The sequence below is a fragment of the Andrographis paniculata genome, unplaced genomic scaffold (genome assembly GCF_009805555.1).
Source record: "Andrographis paniculata isolate CXL003 unplaced genomic scaffold, ASM980555v1 Contig51END, whole genome shotgun sequence".
Lineage (NCBI taxonomy): Eukaryota > Viridiplantae > Streptophyta > Magnoliopsida > Lamiales > Acanthaceae > Andrographis > Andrographis paniculata.
In genome coordinates this window covers 1,165,312-1,182,245 of record NW_026137586.1, presented here as the reverse complement: position 1 = coordinate 1,182,245, position 16,934 = coordinate 1,165,312, and the positions used below count along the sequence as shown (strand labels likewise).

The window sequence follows — 16,934 nt, the reverse complement described above, 5'->3', positions numbered from 1 at the left end:
AATGACATTTGTGTAATATATGGTAAGTTGTAAGGGTATTTTTAATGTTAGTAGAAAATACAATTACTAAAAAAGAAAATAAATATTTTGTTATGAGACGGTCCAAAATAGAAAAATGGATAGATTGTTAAGGGCCGGAAGAAGTAATATATTATTGATTAGTGAAAGTGTATTAAAAGTTTTGACATTTTTATCCTATGTATAAATTAATTTTATATGTAAATAGTATATTTATAATTTAGGTAAAAATTAAAAGTATTTTGGTATTAATGTTGATTACTTTTTACTAAAATAGAAAAAAATACTTATAAATGAGATAGATGAAAATAGTAAAATAATATTTTGAATTGGGACGAATGAAGTATATATTATATTTTTTATAATATTTACGAAAATTATGTCGCCTAAAAAATATTGGATGAACACACGGTATTTTGTTTGTTTGCTTTATTATTTTTATTTTGGCGTGTATATTGTATGTTTGATTTTTTTTTTTTTAAACTCATACAATTTCAATAAAAATATAATAGTATTATATATATATTTTTTAATTTTATAATATATCATATCAAATATTGTTTAATTAAAATTTAAATTTGAACCAAAATTAAATAAATAAGTTTTTTTTTTTTTTTTTTTTTATCATTTTATCTTTACTTTATGTTTAGAATAATTCTATAAAATGTATTGAAAATGATAAAAAATAAACAAAAAATGTATGTAAATAAAAGAAAATTACAATAATATTTGGAACACCCCAAATTGGTAATAATAACAAAAAAAAATCAATAATAATATGTGTTGTTTTTTTATATTAAATTATTTAGTAATTTCAATCTTAATCTAATTTATACTTTCTCCAGCTAAATTTATCTTATTACTAATTTTGACAAAGTCAACAAATTAATATTTAATTCATTTTGCATTCAACACTTATTTACGATAATACCGCTACATTTATTATATTTTTCCTCTTCAGTTACTTTATTTTCTAACTAAATATTCAAAATTATCATAAACTATTTGTTTACTTTTATTATTTTTTCAATAAAATATTAATTTATTATTTTTTATTTTATTTTATTTTTGTGTTGAAAGTAGGTTAATTCTAATAGACAAAAAAAAATAATTATTTTTATTATTATATTTTTTAATTATATACTAATTATATTTTATCTAAATTTTTGTGACTATATTAACCGCGAAAAACATTTATCTCATTGAACAAATTGTGTAACAATTGGATTGTCTTTGTCCCTAAAAATGGGGACCCAAAATAACAAACTATGGAAGTAATTCTAAGATTAAGTAAATTATTATCATTTCTCAACAATCAAGGCTGTTTGACTTTGAATTCTTGGAATTGAGATTAAAATGTAAATAATTAAATATATATACCTTTTTTTTTTTTTTTTTCCAGCCAGCCTTTAAGGGTTATATTTATTTTTGCATTATTGTACTTAATATTATAAATATTATTATATTTATATAATTTTTTATACAAATATTATTATATTATTATTATAAGACACTAATAGAAGTAATGTTGCAATTTTCGCTTAATTTGTACTATATTTTGATATAATAATTAATATTCAAATATCAACACGCGAAAAGTAAATGTGACCCTTAGAGCCGGACGGAAGTAGTATTTTTTATTATCTTTCTCTCTTGATGTATTGAGGGTGTGTTTTCGAAGTTTGAAAAATTTTGATTTGAATCGTGTAATAAAATATTTTGTAAGAAGAACGAAAAACGTATAATCTAAATAGTAAAAATTTGAAATATGAAGTTTAAAGAAACATAGCCTGAGTTATTAGGAACCTAAATTCAGTTTGTAGTTTCTTTCTCCACACCATATATTATTTTAGATAGTTAGAATCATAGATATAAATTTAAAGTGCCCCTACACACTCATATATATATATAATTAATATTTAGATCCTTAGGTATAAAAATCAATAAATACAAAATTTATATTCTAATATGGATTAATTACATAAGTATGCTAGTAAATCCAAGATTTATAGGCTATAAATATGTGTAATTTGAGAATTTAAATTAACTTGAAAAAATAGTAAAAGATATTGAATATATACAAAAACAAATGTTTGATACAACATACATAAGTATCGAATGAGATTCTTGAATAAAAAATATAAATTTTATTTTATGTAACTTTTAAATGAAAAGTAAGTTTTTGATGGGATATTATTTATATAAAAAGGAATGTTTTATATATATATATATGTATATATAAATAATGTAAGATAATTATATATATATATATATTTAAAATAAATAATACTACCTTTGTCCAGCTATGAAGTAACAATGTGTTTTTGTGCAATTGTATTTAACATTAAAAATATTCTTACATTTGTATAGTTTACTCAAAAAATAAGATTGTATTTGTATTACAACATACTAATAGATGTATTTTTGTCATTTTCTATTTCGTTTTGATATAATAATTAATATTTAAATATCAACCCAAAAAAACTACTGTATACTTTGTGGCTAGACGGAGGTAGTAATAACCATGGATATTTTTCCCCTATATTTTACCATGCAAAACATTCTATGTAGTAATTATTTTTATCTAAAAAAAAGAATAAAAAATCAAAATACACATAATTATTTATTTATTTATTTAGCTTTGTTGTGAGAGTATCTTTGAGGTATTTTGCAATGGCTTTGAAAGATAACTACCCTAAACAATAATAACAATTAATTAATATTATTATTATAATAAATAAATAAATAAATAAATAGAAGCTGCTTTCGTTTAAGAAAATGAGTTGATAAAATTTTGAATTTATAATATTTGCTGAAACATTGTTAAATGTTGCAGGTGAGGGAGGGTACGTATTAACAGAAATGTAACAAAATAAAATAATTGCATGCATTAATATTTATTTATTTTCCAAATACCTAACTCTTGTATTAACTATACCATGTTTGGTTGCTGACTCTCTTCCTATTCAAAATAAAACGCCACACATTATTGAATATTATTTTTCTTCTTATTCCATCCAAACAAGCGCCAAATTAAGACATGTTTGGCAAATCTCCATTAACTCTCAGAATCAAAATTTCACAAGACCCCATAGAAGGTGGCTGCCAAATTTCCCTTTTATTTATTTATTTTTTATTTTTAATTTTTTTTAAAAAATATTATTTTTATTTTTATTTTTATTTTAAAATAAAAAAGTCAACCCTAAATTTGCAATAATTAATTTAAATTCATATATAAGTTTGTTGGTGCTCATGAAATATCCCTTCATCATCCCATGTTCTCTCACCCTTCTTTAACCTTAATTTGCTCAAGAAGAAAAGGGTTTCTTCAATTCTTTATATATATATATATATATTAATTCTTCACATATACATACATACATATATATATATAACTTTTTTTGCCTTTGATATTAAGGTACGTACGTATGTTGTAATGAAAAACCATTTATTTCTTGTTCGATCCCGTTTGGGTATTTGTGTTCAGGCTTTGAGTTTTCCTCAAGTTTTTCCTTTTTTATTTTATTTATTTATTTATTATTATTATTGGTAACTGAATCTTGACTATTATTTGTTTCTGCATTTATATTTCTGTGTTCTAAACTTCTACGAGTAAAATCTGAGCTTCTTTTTTTTTGGCAAAACAAAAACAAACACTTAGGGTTCTTAATGCTGTAATAAAACTGCTGTTTTCTCGGCGGCCGCGAAGGCTTTTTATTTTTATTTTTTAAATTTAATTTAATTTAATTATTATTATTATTTATTTTTTTATTTATCTTTTTAAGTTAGTTTTCAAATCATGGATACATTGCATTGCTTTGAAATAGTTTTAAACATATCCCATGTGAGTTTGCTGCAGTTTTCATGGTATCTTCAACTTACTTTCTTACTTTATGCAAACTTCCTTTCCTTTTATTTCTCCTCTAACTTTAATACGAAATAATTTTATCGAGCTTTTTCGATAGTCTCCGACGTCGAATTAAGTCTCGATTACTAGTATCTGTTGTTTCGATTGATTGCCGTAGTTTGACATTGTGCGTTTCTTTGTCGTCGTCGATCGATCGGAGAAGTGAAGTGAAGACTCGACGATCGCTACGACGATACGACAACGACGATGTGGTTGTCGCGAAATTCGTCGATGAGGAATGGCGATTACTTGGAAGGAATGTTGAGCGATTACATGGGAGGGAAGGCTAAGCACCTCAAAGCACAACGATCGTCGTCGTCATCGTCTTCGCCGGCGCGCCTCGTGACGGCATTGACGTGCTTACAATTCGGGTTCGCCGTATATGCGACGTTCTTGTTGTACTTCATGAGCCCCGCAATCGACTTAAGGTCGAAACCCGACTTCACGTGGGCTACGAAGTTCGCACATCAATGGCGGCAATTGATCGTCGCGCCACACGTCGTGAATCGCTATCAAGAAATTAATGCGACGGTGACGGCGGTGGCGATCGACCTAACCCAAGTTTGCGAGCACGAGAAGATCGATTTCGAGCAAAAGAAATCGAGCGATGCGATGATGATCAAGTTAAAAACAGAGCTTTACAGAGAAGTGCTTGATTTCCAGAGGAAGTCGCTCGGATCGGAGACGCTGCCGGAGCTAATGTCGATGAAATCGAAATGGGATCGACGAGGAACGAACTCCCCGAAAATCACGGTGATCCTCAACCATTTCAAGCGTAAGACGTTGTGTTCGCAGCTTGACTCGTTGCTTCACCAAACGATCCCGTTCCATCATGTTTGGGTGCTTTCGTTCGGGAGTCCTAACGAGCGATCGTTGAAGATGATCGTCGACGGCTACAACAACTCAAGAATCAGTTTCATAAGTTCAAGCTACGATTTCAAGTACTACGGGAGGTTCCAAATCGCGCTGCAGAGCGACGCAGATTTCGTGTACGTACTCGACGATGATATGATCCCGGGAAGAAAGATGTTGGAGATCTTGTCGCACGTCGCCGGGACCGAAAAGTACAAGAATTCGGTACTCGGGAGCATCGGAAGGATTCTACCGTTTCGACAAAAAGACTTCACCTTTCCGAGCTATCGAAAGTTTCGATCGAAAGAGGCTGGCCTTTACTTGCCCGATCCCGCTTATGACATCAATGTCGATCGCGTCGTGCAAGTCGATTTTCTTTCGAGCTCGTGGTTTCTCTCCGCCGAGCTAGTTAAAACTCTTTTCATCGAGACGCCGTTCACTTTCATGACGGGAGAAGACTTGCACTTGAGGTATCGATCGATCGATCGGATGGCTTGTTCGTTCCTTTCGATATGTTTTGTTAAATATTTTGACCAATTAACCGTATGAAACTACGAATGCAGCTATCAACTACAGAAGTACCGAGATGCTCGATCGTTGGTGTTGCCGGTCGATCCGAAGGACAAAGAAACATGGGGCGATAGCGAGCACCGGCTGGCATATGTGTCCGAGACGACGGTGATCTTCAAAGATATCGTTCAAGTTCGCGACGATCAATGGTGGAAAGCCCTCTCGACGGGCTACATTACGCAATGGGCTGCGATGCACCCGCAAAAGATTGACGCATTGTTCTACGCGCATTCCGTCGAAGAAGTTAAAGCCTTGTCGCCGCTATTCGAAAAATTCCGAACCAACGTCGGAAAGAAAGCATACATTGTCGTTTCGGGAGGTGATTTTTGCCCTTGCGAAAGCGCGGCCGCAGCGTTGAAATGGTCGAAAGCCGTGTGCAAGGAGAGACGGTTCAAGATCTTCGATCTCGGAGTAGGTGCTTTGTCGACGATTAGTTCGAAGTCGGAGGTGCCGGTATTGCAAGGTGTGTATGCTAGCATGAAAGGGTTGATCAAGATCCATAACCCGAGCTTGGTGATCGCGACATCGGATATCGATCCGACGGTTAGAAAAGCTTTGAAAATGGCGTCGGAGATCAACGCAAACACCTCGTCATTGGTACTTTTACGGAGATCCTCGATTCCAAAAGCCCTATGGATGGCCGATCTTCGCTCGACGGCTTTACCTAGTAAGAACTCTCATTTACTGTGTCTTTTTCACATCATATTCTCTCTAACAGATCGTAACATTCGATGGTTCGACCAACAGATTGGAATCGAATGAGGCTTTCGATAAGCATCATCACGCAAAATCGGGCGAATTCTCTAACGAGGCTTCTCAAGTCGCTAACCAACGCGTACTATTTAGGGGACGAGGTCCCGATATCGTTTAACATGGATAGCAAAGTCGACGAGGCAACAGTGAAGCTTGTGAGCTCGTTCGAGTGGCCACACGGGCCTAAAACCCTTCGACGGAGAATAATCCAAGGCGGGCTAATCCGCGCCGTGAGTGAGAGTTGGTACCCGTCGTCGGACGACGATTTTGGCCTTTTGCTCGAGGATGACATCGAGGTCTCGCCGTATTACTATCTATGGATCAAATACGCAATCTTGTCGTATCACTACGATCCTCAAGTGTCCCTCCCGGAATTATCGTCGATCTCACTCTACACGCCGCGAATAGTCGAGGTCGTTAAAGAACGCCCCAAATGGAACGCGACCGACTTCTTCAGGCGTATCCATCCGAACACGCCATATCTTCACCAACTCCCGTGTAGTTGGGGCGCGGTTTTCTTCCCTAAACACTGGAGAGAATTCTACGTCTACATGAACATGAGGTACTTCAGAAAAAATAAAAAATAAAAAATAAAAAATAAAAATAAAAATTATATAATATATAATTAATTATGCATTTCTCTAGCCGCTTAAACATTGAGGTAAAATAGTAATTCTAACAGAAACGATAGATTAATTCATTCATCGCATATATTATTAATTATTCATTTCTCTATAAGCTTAAATTTTTAAATAAAATGGTAATTTAAAACATAAACAATAAAATACTTCATTCGTCGCATATCATGTCGCTCGACAAATTCACTGAGAATACGAAACTTAAACTTTTAGGTCAGATAATCATCTAACAGAAACATAAAACTAATTCATTTCATCGACAGATTCACCGAGGATGCGAAGCAAAATCCGGTCCAAATCCCGAAATCCCGGACGAACGGGTGGCAAGCATCGTGGAAGAAGTTCTTGATCGACATGATGTACCTACGAGGGTACGTGAGCCTATACCCGAACTTCCCGAGGCAAGCAAGCTTCTCGACGAATCATATGGAGCCGGGGGCGCACGTGAACGCTAAGGACAACGTCGTCCGCCACGACAAAACGGACTTCGAAGTCCCGCTACTCATGCAGGACTTCAGGTCCCTGTTGCCCAACGGGAAGCTCCCGCCGGCGTCGAAGTTGCCGTCGTTGAACCTGTTCAATCAGGCGGTGTCACTTAAAGGGCTTAAGGCCGCCGGAGCAAAGCTCGGGCAGGATGTGCTCGAATGCAGCGCCGGTCAGGTCGTCGCCGTCGACTACCTGACCGGCCTGCCTTCGCATTGCGCGCCATTCTGACTGAATTTAATTTATTTTGTACTTACTAAAAAATTTTATTTTTTTTATTCGATTTCATTTTATTCGAGGATGAATACATGCATTATATTACATTATGTCAATTGTAAAAATACGAGGAAAATTTAAAACATGTCGATTGGTCAAAATAAAAGATGTCATTTTTATCTAGTGCCATTTTTATGCTATGAAAAAAATATAATAATAATAGTAATGCCAAATTCATACGTATAACAATTTCGGTCTAAAAATCATATTTTCAGATCTAAGGGTGTGTTCCTATTCGTTGAGTTTGAGAAAATTTGGTTTGGGATTATATTATAATAATGTTTGATGAGATATTTTGTGAGAGAAAAAAATATATTTTTTTTGAAAAATTTAAGTAGTAAAATATGAGAAAATTGGTCTAAAGAAACGTACCCTTAGTTATTTGAGTTTGATTATGTTATGGCATTATATATATATATATATTTTCAAATTATTTAAAAGATATTTTTTATTCAAAACATGTATTATATCTATTATATTGTATCAATATTATTTTAATTTATTAATATTTTCAAACATAACTTCAAAAAAAACAAACTCGTTCAAATAACTATTGATATAAAAACAAATTATAAAGGATCCTTGTTTTATATTTGAGAATGGCACAATTATAAAAATATATATATTATTAAAAATACAATATATAATATACAATATACACATAATAATAAAAATATACAAAATATTATTTTATATAATATTTTTGCAATTTTTCATATTTCATAATAAAAAATATTTTTTTAGAAAAAACTATTCAAACTGGTGGGTGCAGACCTAAGATCCAGAAGAAAATCTAACTCCTTATAAGTTCCATATGAATTTCACTAGTATGTTAAAAATAAATTTGTGCGGATTCAATCCAAAACGGACAACATACAAATAAACTCGAATAATATGTCTTTGTTGTGGGAATTTAATACTCCCTCCGTCCCACTACAATAGTCTTGTTTACTATTTTTGTCCGTCTCAAAACAATAATCTTATTTTCATAAATAATCATATCACCGTAAAACTATCCCTACTTCTTTTTATTTTTATTACACAATTGCCACTATTTTTTACACTAATATACTCACAAGGGCAAAAAAGTATTTTATCTATATTTTTTATCAACTATTAATATAATATCAATATTCTTTATACTCTCCTGTACCAAATCCAATTAAAGCTATAGTTCTGGAGCTGAAATGTTATTCCTCTAACGGATTTAATCAAATTTAAGACCAATATTAATAAATAAATAAATAAATAATCGTTAAAATACAAACACAGGAAACCAACTAATGTTATCCGTAAAGTGAAAGCAATATTCCCTTACCCATATACGCCTTTCCATGCATTTCCTACTTTTTATTTTACTTTTTGTTGTTTGTTTATTTCTATAGTTTAGTTTTGATTTTCAATTAAAATTACTGGTATTCAATTCAAACGATTTTTTTATAAAAATATAGTATTTTTCAAAAATAGAATGTTACATTAAGGTTGTGTTTGTTTGGGAGTTTGGATTTTGAATTGGGATTTAAATGATGTGATATAAATAGATGTTAATGTGATGTTTTGAATGTAAAATTAATTTTTAGTATAATATAAAAAATAAAAAATAAGTGTTTGATTTGATATTTTTGAAAAGAAAAAAATGAGATGACTAATGTATTTAAAATTCAATTCCCCAAAACAAACACTCTAAGTAGTTGTTTAAGCAAAAATAAATACAAATCAAATTCAAATCAAAGCATACAAACCCATTTTAAATTTTAATTTATTAATGTCATATTAAAACAATATTCTCTCCGTCCCAAATAAGATGTAATATTTATTTTTGGCACGAATTTTTAGGTAGATAGTACTAAGTATGATAATTTATAAATTAGATAATACGATGGAGAGAGAAATATATATTTTATTTTTTTATTTGGATGATGCGATGTGATAAAATATGTACTAGAAATTAAATATAATTAATTATTTTCTATTTTAAAAATATTGCAAAGTATTTAAGACATAACAAAAATAAAAAAAATGTTGCAAGGATATTTGAAACTAGGCAGAACTATTTTTATATATCCTATTTAATGTTTATATTATTAAAAAACATATAAAGTGAACAAATTCCAATATTCTTTTCTCTATAAAAATATTATATTTTTTTAAATAAAATATTAAATCAAAACTCGAAATTAGAAACATAACAAATACAACTAACACTTATATTAATCTATTTATATTTTTATGGATGTTTAGTATATATTTATTAAGAAAAATAAATAGCATTAATTGGAATAATGGATGTGTATATAATTTTTACTAGAAATATTTTCACTTTAAATATATTAAATTAAATAAATAATTTTAAATTTTTTTTATATTATATTAAAAATTAATTTTATATTTAAATTCAAAATTTTATACTATTAAAATTAAAATAATGATTTAATACAATATAAATAATTTAATTAAAGTGTGTTGTTTTTGTGAAAATAATTCACATTTTTCCAAAAAAAAAAAATATAATTATTATTTTTATATTATCTATAAGATTTTATATACTTCAAATAAGAAAATTCATTTAAATCAAAATATAAAATAAACAAATAATTTTTTTTATATAAATTATGAAATTTAAAATATGTATTCACGGGAAGCAAATTTTTAAAATATTTAAAAATATATATTTTAAAATTTTTAATTTTATATTTATGATATTATAAATTAAATATTAAAAATTAAATAAAGTATTCACAAACTCAACTTCCAATTTATATTTGAACCGGTACCCACTTTTTTTACCATTATAAAAACGTGTAGTCATAACCAACCCACAAAATAATTAACGCCAAAACTTTAATGCAATCACAGCAAGAGGATGGGTCAAGTTAAATTAAGTTAAGGGTGCAAATGTAAATACAATAAAAGAAGAGGACAAAAACGTAATTACGAAAACCACTTTGATATTCGTTTTTCACCTTTTTCATTGCCATATTCTTTTTGCAGCACCAAACGTTCGCTTTTTTGGGTTATTGATTCGATGCAATCGCAAGCTGTATGGAACGCAAATGCGCTCTCTCGCTCTTCTTCTCCACTTCTCTCTCCGCAGGCCGAATCTGTGAGCCCTGATTGCGAAAATCTACACCCTACATTTGATTTACTTTCATTTCCAACTTCATTAACTTAATTGTTGTTTCGTATCTGCGGCTTCTTTAATTGATGTGCGTTTTCTTCCTTTTCTGGAGCATTTATGAGTTCGGTTTGTCGATCTTAGAAACAGGAGCATGATTACGATAATGCTATTAATTATAGTCCTATTCTTTGCCCTAATCTAGTTTTGCTTGCTAATAGCCTACAGTTAATTTGATTGCTTCGGCTATTTTTCTGTATTTAATTTTATTTAATTTTTTTTTTCATCATCTGGGTTTAGGATTTATGTGCTTATTCAATCACTGATTCACTTATTAGCTGCAACTTTCGTATGAGTGTATGATTGGGTTATTTTTAATCGGTGGGGAGAGATTTTTAGTTTGAGTTTTAGTGCGGTTGGTGGAATCTGGTTTTGGTTTGTGTCTCGCAGATCAAACTTTGATTCGAGGTTTTGTAGGTTGATTTTGATTCCGTAGTGAGTGGACGTTTAATTCTGTTTGGGTTTTTTTCGTGATGTTTAATCTGTCTCTAGAAAGATTTGAATTGTTTAGAAAGTTGATATGAATTCAGCTATTGGGATTATTCATCGAATGGAAATGTGGTCTTAGGTTTTGGTAATTGGGACGGTAGTAATGTGCTTCAGGATTTGTTTCTAGTGGATCCAAGTCTGATTTAAGGTTTTATATGCGCTTGTCTTGATTGTTTGGTGTAGTGATTTCGATCTGTACGTTCTCCTGCTTTTTGAACAGTTTGAGCTGTTAAGATTTTTGATGTAGAGTGCTGTAATTCGAAAGTTTTTTCTGGAGAGATTGTTGATTGCTGATACCTTGATGTTCAGTTGATAAAACAAACCGTAACCTCCATAATTTTTGTTTCCTGTGAACATGTTGTACAGGATTATCAGTTCTGAAGGCGCATTTTCAGCTTTGTTTTAAGTGGTAGATGCGATTTTTAATCAAGTACTCAAATTATTGGTTTCTGCCTTAGTTCTTGGACTTTGACTTGACCGATTCTTTTTGGCACAATGGGAACCTCACTTCGAAGGTTTGAAGAGTTACACACTGAATCACATTGATGAATGATCCTGTAATTTGTTAGTTACTGGTGTTTTTGTGGCTATGCAGTGGGGTTTTCAAGAAGTCAAATGATGGTGCACGGCTCCTCATAACAACCATCATGGGAATGGTATTTGGATATTTTATAGGAATTTCATTTCCTTCTGTTTCTTTAAGTAAGGTACGGACATGATTATCTTTAAATTTTGGTCTTTGAAGGTTGTTCATCATCAAATACGATAGACATATTGTAATCCATATGTTCATTTTCAGATTAATCTACATTCAAGTATAATATCGTCTCTTGATTCGGCCTTTAATGACAATGATCATAGTGGTAGTCGTAGTTTTCCAGAAAATCTTGGTTCAGGTAGTACTCCTATGACACCCAAGGTAATTCTTTTGCTCACATGTGTTCATTTACTATATATTTGCTTTTATAGTGAGTCATGGGCATCATTCTGATATAAAAGTGATGATTGATGTCGTTGGATAATATCCATCCTATATACCTACAGTAGATTTTGTAATGAATGTCTCCTTAATGATGCATGCCAATGAGGAAAGAAGTTACTTTTAATTTCATTTATTTATTATCTTTCACGTTGCCATTTATTTGGTGGTCTTTGCACAAGGATTGGGATGCTTTCCCTCATTCTCTGTAAAATGTGTTGTTAACTCCAACAAAGGCATATGTTGTTTGGGGTTTCTGCATATCGATACAAATTTTCTGATGTCCTTCTCTTTACCACTGTAATTTCCTAACAAACCTTATTTAATATCATTTTTTGAATATATGTTCCCTTTCTTGATTCCGTACTGTTTTATTAAATTTCATATGGATTTTGTTCTGTTTGGTCCTGTCAGCACTCAGCAGAATGTTCATTTTGACCCATATTTTGCTTTCAGATATATGTTCCTACCAATCCTCGTGGCGCAGAGTCTTTACCTCCTGGAATTATAGTCTCAGAATCAGATTTTTATCTGAGGCGTTTATGGGGTGATCCTAGTGAGGTAGGGCTTAAAAAATGTACATATTTGTAATAGTTATATACTCTTATTGGTTGCACATGCTTTATTGATTTTCCTTGTGTAATGCTGATCACTGTGCTTATTTGAAGCTTCATTCTTCATATTTTTAGTATAATTAGATGCTCTTGTAATTATACTATTGTTTGTTTAGACAAAGGCTTGTGGAGAGTTTTGGAGTTTTGAAATTTCGGAAATAGTAAAAAGTTAGTAATTGATGTGATGTTTTGTGAGAGAAAAATATATTTGATGTAATATTTTTGAAAAGTTGAATAGTGCCGAAGTCCAAAAGTATTGTTGTCTAAACAGAGCTTTTTTTGCTGCATTATGTGTGCATCTTGTCGGTTTTGTGCTTGTAGCAATTTCATTGATCATCTTTCCCCATTATTTATAAGTGTCTTCAATGTGGTCTTTCTGTGTATATAATTAATGATGATGATGGTTGGGACCTAATGTTATGTTTTTTGAGCTTTGTTTTATGGGCTTTGCAGAAGTAATGTCATTATATTAGGTTGTTGGAGTGTTCTCACAAAGCAGTCTTGAATTTCAGGATTTGAAAAAGAAGCCGAAGTACCTAGTAACATTTACAGTTGGTTTTGATCAGCAGAGAAATATTAATGAAGCCGTGAAAAAGGTAAAAGCCAGTTTAAAATTACTCTCCTTAAATAGATTTCCATGTGTTTACATTCCCTGACATCGCAACACTAATTTATCTGTGTTATTACAGTTCTCTGAGGATTTTCAGATAATGCTTTTTCATTATGATGGGCGGACAAGTGAATGGGATCAATTTGAGTGGTCACAGCGTGCTGTGCATGTCAGTGTTAGAAAACAAACAAAATGGTAATATTGTGCTCAACTTTTCCAGCTTCTGGACTTCTCCATATGTCAAAGCTCATTATGAATTATAAGCATATAGAATCTTACTATACTTGATCCTTATAACTTGACAAATCAAAGAGATTCAAAGCTTTCGCTGTTAAAGATTAAATCAATAATATGTTCCATCAATTTCATTTTTGAGCCTCACTTTGAGGTATGAAAATTATCCTCTCTAAGATACTTCGATGAATTGTCTGAACTTGTAGGTGGTATGCAAAGAGATTTCTCCATCCAGATGTTGTAGCAGCTTATGATTACATTTTCATTTGGGATGAAGATCTTGGAGTCGAACACTTTAATGCGGAGAAGTAAGAATCTCCCCTATAACTAGTTCATTGAGTTTCATATGCGATGCCTTTTATGTTGTATTTCATTTTTTATATTCTCTTTTAACTCAACTACTAACCCTTATTCATATGGAAGGTATATTGAATTGGTTAAGAAGCATGGGTTAGAGATTTCCCAACCTGGCCTTGAACCCAACCATGGACTGACTTGGCAAATGACGAAGAGGCGAGGTGACAGAGAAGTTCACAAGTAGGATGAGGGGTTTACTGTAAATTCTTCTGACATCGATTTCTGTGGCATATTAACCCAAAGATTAACATATTTATAACAGGAATACAGAGGAGAAACCAGGCTGGTGTAGTGATCCTAATTTGCCTCCATGTGCAGCGTAAGCTCTTCGTCCCTGGGCTGCTTAGAAACATTTGTTTGTGGCTTTGCATTTGTTTATACATGTGTGTGAAAAGTTATTCATCCCATGTAAAGAAATTTTTTTATATTTTTTTAATTGTAAAATAAAGTCATTCAGAAAGCAAAGTTGTGTTAAAGAACAAAACAAAAAGGGTGAAAAGCAAATAATATATATGTGTGGGGGTTGGGGTGTGAGGTCGTCTTAGTGGATGGAAGAGAAGGAAGCGAACATGTGCTTTATTTGAAGAAACAGATACTTGTATTATAGGCATGGTTATATTTTATTAGTTTGACCCTTTTTGGGTGTTTGGTTTAGTTGTCGTGAATGTAATAACTGGAAGTGGCTAAGGGGGATGATAGTTTTCGATGTTCATTGTTACAGGCATACACCATTATAGTATTAGCCTAGCTATTTATGATGACAAACTGGAACACTTCATGATATATAGCTTATTGTTATGATTGTTTTGCAGATTTGTGGAAATAATGGCTCCAGTATTTTCTCGTCAAGCTTGGAAATGTGTATGGCATATGATTCAGGTAGCATATCTTGTGGGCATTCAATATGTTTCCCCTGATCTCTTCCCCTTTCATCCTCTTGAGACTGTATCTTGTGAGAACTTACATGACACGAACGGAATCACTTTTGGCACTCATTATCATTTTATTTGTTCTGTTTCTGCTGTCAGTATATTTTAGTCACTCAATTCTCACATAATCATATGTTTGCAGAATGATTTGGTTCACGGATGGGGATTGGATTTTGCTTTGAGAAGATGTGTGGATGTCAGTGATTCTCTCTCCCTCACTCTCTCTCCATTGCCACTACTATAACCATATCAGTAAAAAAAGATCACACCTAACAATGCAATATAATGCTCAAATTGAGTGATATGATGAAGAAAAATGTAGATCTAGATATAATACTGTGCTTACAAGATGTGATCCAACTTTTAACGCTAAAGCGCAATTTTAATCCTGAAATGTTGCACTAATTTTTGCTGCAGCCACCACATGAAAAAATTGGTGTTGTAGATTCCCAGTGGATTGTGCATCAAGTGATTCCTTCACTTGGAAATCAGGTCAGGAACCCACAATTCTCTAAGGGCGTTTTTACTACCCATCGTTATAATCACTTATATTTTTAATGAATTAAGTATCCTTGATAATATACTAGATACCTAGGATTAGATTTCTCGACACTGGCATTTACTATTTCTCTGGGATGTAGATTTATTTAATAGAAATTTCAGCGTTTGGAGTTATGTTGGAGCAATGGAGCTATAACCTTTGTTTTATAGTCATTGGAATTCAATTAACATAGATCATGCACTCACTGCCGGGAAACTTGAAAGAAATCTATTTCCATTTTTATAAATAGACATAATATTGATAACGTGGCCACAATAGTTGCCTATTGTTTTTGAAGAATAAACTAATGCAAGACTAGGAGTTGCCTTTTTATTGTATGAAGCATATTATTTATTCGTTAGTATATACTGTTTAATCAATCGAAAACGGCAATCAACAATGGCTTGGTAACCTGTTAATAGTCACAACTCACCGATCTTTACAACTACAACCTTAATTGTTGGAAAGCTTAATTTACCCAAATTGTGTACTTTACCTTCTCTATATTATTGTCTTCATTTGGTTCGCCCAATTACATGTGTTGGCTCGTATATCTACTCTTCCATAAATTTCCTTCTTTCGTTCTTATCAATGCTCAGGGTGAATCAGACAGTGGAAAAGCCGGATGGAAAGGGGTATGTTGTATGTATAGTTGCTAAAAATTGGCTCATCGTAGTGGATCATTGCAACTCTATGATACGTGCTAACGTATGTTGAAAACAGGTACGAGAGCGATGCAAATATGAGTGGGGGCTTTTCCAGGATCGCCTGGCGAATGCAGACAAGTCGTATTTTTCACAAATTGACGGCAAGCATCTTTGAAGCATGCTTTGCCGGATCTGACACAGATCTATCGTGTCTGTTTGTCTGTATATTGCTGAGATATTTTTTGCTTCATCATCTCCGCAGAGCAGCCCCTGCCCGATCCTTCTATGTGATGTCTGTATATATAGCTGTGTGACGGCCATAGGTACGCGACTCCTTTGCTTGTGCATAAGTAGTAGATATATATACATATATATAGAGAAGGTTGTTTCGGTTTTATCGCCATCGCCATCGATGAATATTATTGCTATGGATCTATGTGTTGTTGCAATTGGCCTAATATGTAGTTTTGTTTTGATCGGCTAAATATAAACATAATTATTTTTGACATCTAAAGCATAATTGGACCTTAGTTATGATTTTAAAGGGTTATTTATTTTCAAGAACATTGGTTTGATGAGCTAGAGCTGAATATTGGTTTGGTTAAGTTTGATGAAAGACGACCGTTGGATTTTATCTCCACGTGTGTATTAGTAACTTGCGAAATTTGTGAGTCGTAAAGGATTTGGAGGATTTTTCTAAGGGGAAAATTACTACCTCTGTCCCACATAATTTGTCCCTATTTTATATTTTCGTCCGTCCCAAGTAATTTGTCCATTTTTTTTTTGAAATATAATTATACACTTTAATCTTATTTTAAATTTTATTTTTTTTTAATCTTAATTAAACTATTTAGTTATTTTA

At 32.0% G+C, this 16,934-nt stretch overlaps 2 protein-coding genes across 4 annotated transcripts; both read left to right on the top strand.

Moving 5' to 3' along the window:
* The first annotated feature begins 3,846 nt into the window (after positions 1 to 3,846).
* LOC127253751 (uncharacterized) lies at positions 3,847 to 7,504 on the top strand. Of its 2 annotated transcripts, XM_051278507.1 has the most exons (5): positions 3,847 to 3,885; positions 4,089 to 5,247; positions 5,341 to 6,014; positions 6,095 to 6,662; positions 7,002 to 7,504. In XM_051278507.1, the coding sequence occupies exons 2-5, from the start codon at positions 4,133 to 4,135 to the stop codon at positions 7,450 to 7,452; spliced, it is 2,808 nt and encodes a 935-aa protein (XP_051134464.1). In that variant the 5' UTR covers positions 3,847 to 3,885; positions 4,089 to 4,132; the 3' UTR covers positions 7,453 to 7,504. The 2 variants fall into 2 exon arrangements, with proteins under 2 accessions (XP_051134464.1, XP_051134463.1); XM_051278506.1 differs by lacking the exon at positions 3,847 to 3,885 and having other exon boundaries at positions 3,910 to 5,247.
* Positions 7,505 to 10,476: 2,972 nt separating this feature from the next.
* Positions 10,477 to 16,500, top strand: LOC127253836 (uncharacterized). 2 transcript variants are annotated; one of them, XM_051278617.1, is made up of 15 exons: positions 10,477 to 10,600; positions 11,528 to 11,676; positions 11,757 to 11,868; positions 11,961 to 12,080; positions 12,597 to 12,701; positions 13,267 to 13,350; positions 13,444 to 13,559; positions 13,805 to 13,906; positions 14,022 to 14,135; positions 14,218 to 14,274; positions 14,768 to 14,834; positions 15,027 to 15,080; positions 15,302 to 15,376; positions 16,025 to 16,060; positions 16,149 to 16,500. In XM_051278617.1, exons 2-15 carry the CDS (start codon positions 11,657 to 11,659, stop codon positions 16,245 to 16,247), a joined length of 1,161 nt encoding a protein of 386 aa, XP_051134574.1. In that variant the 5' UTR covers positions 10,477 to 10,600; positions 11,528 to 11,656; the 3' UTR covers positions 16,248 to 16,500. The 2 variants fall into 2 exon arrangements, with proteins under 2 accessions (XP_051134574.1, XP_051134573.1); XM_051278616.1 differs by having other exon boundaries at positions 10,504 to 10,703.
* Positions 16,501 to 16,934: the final 434 nt, after the last annotated feature.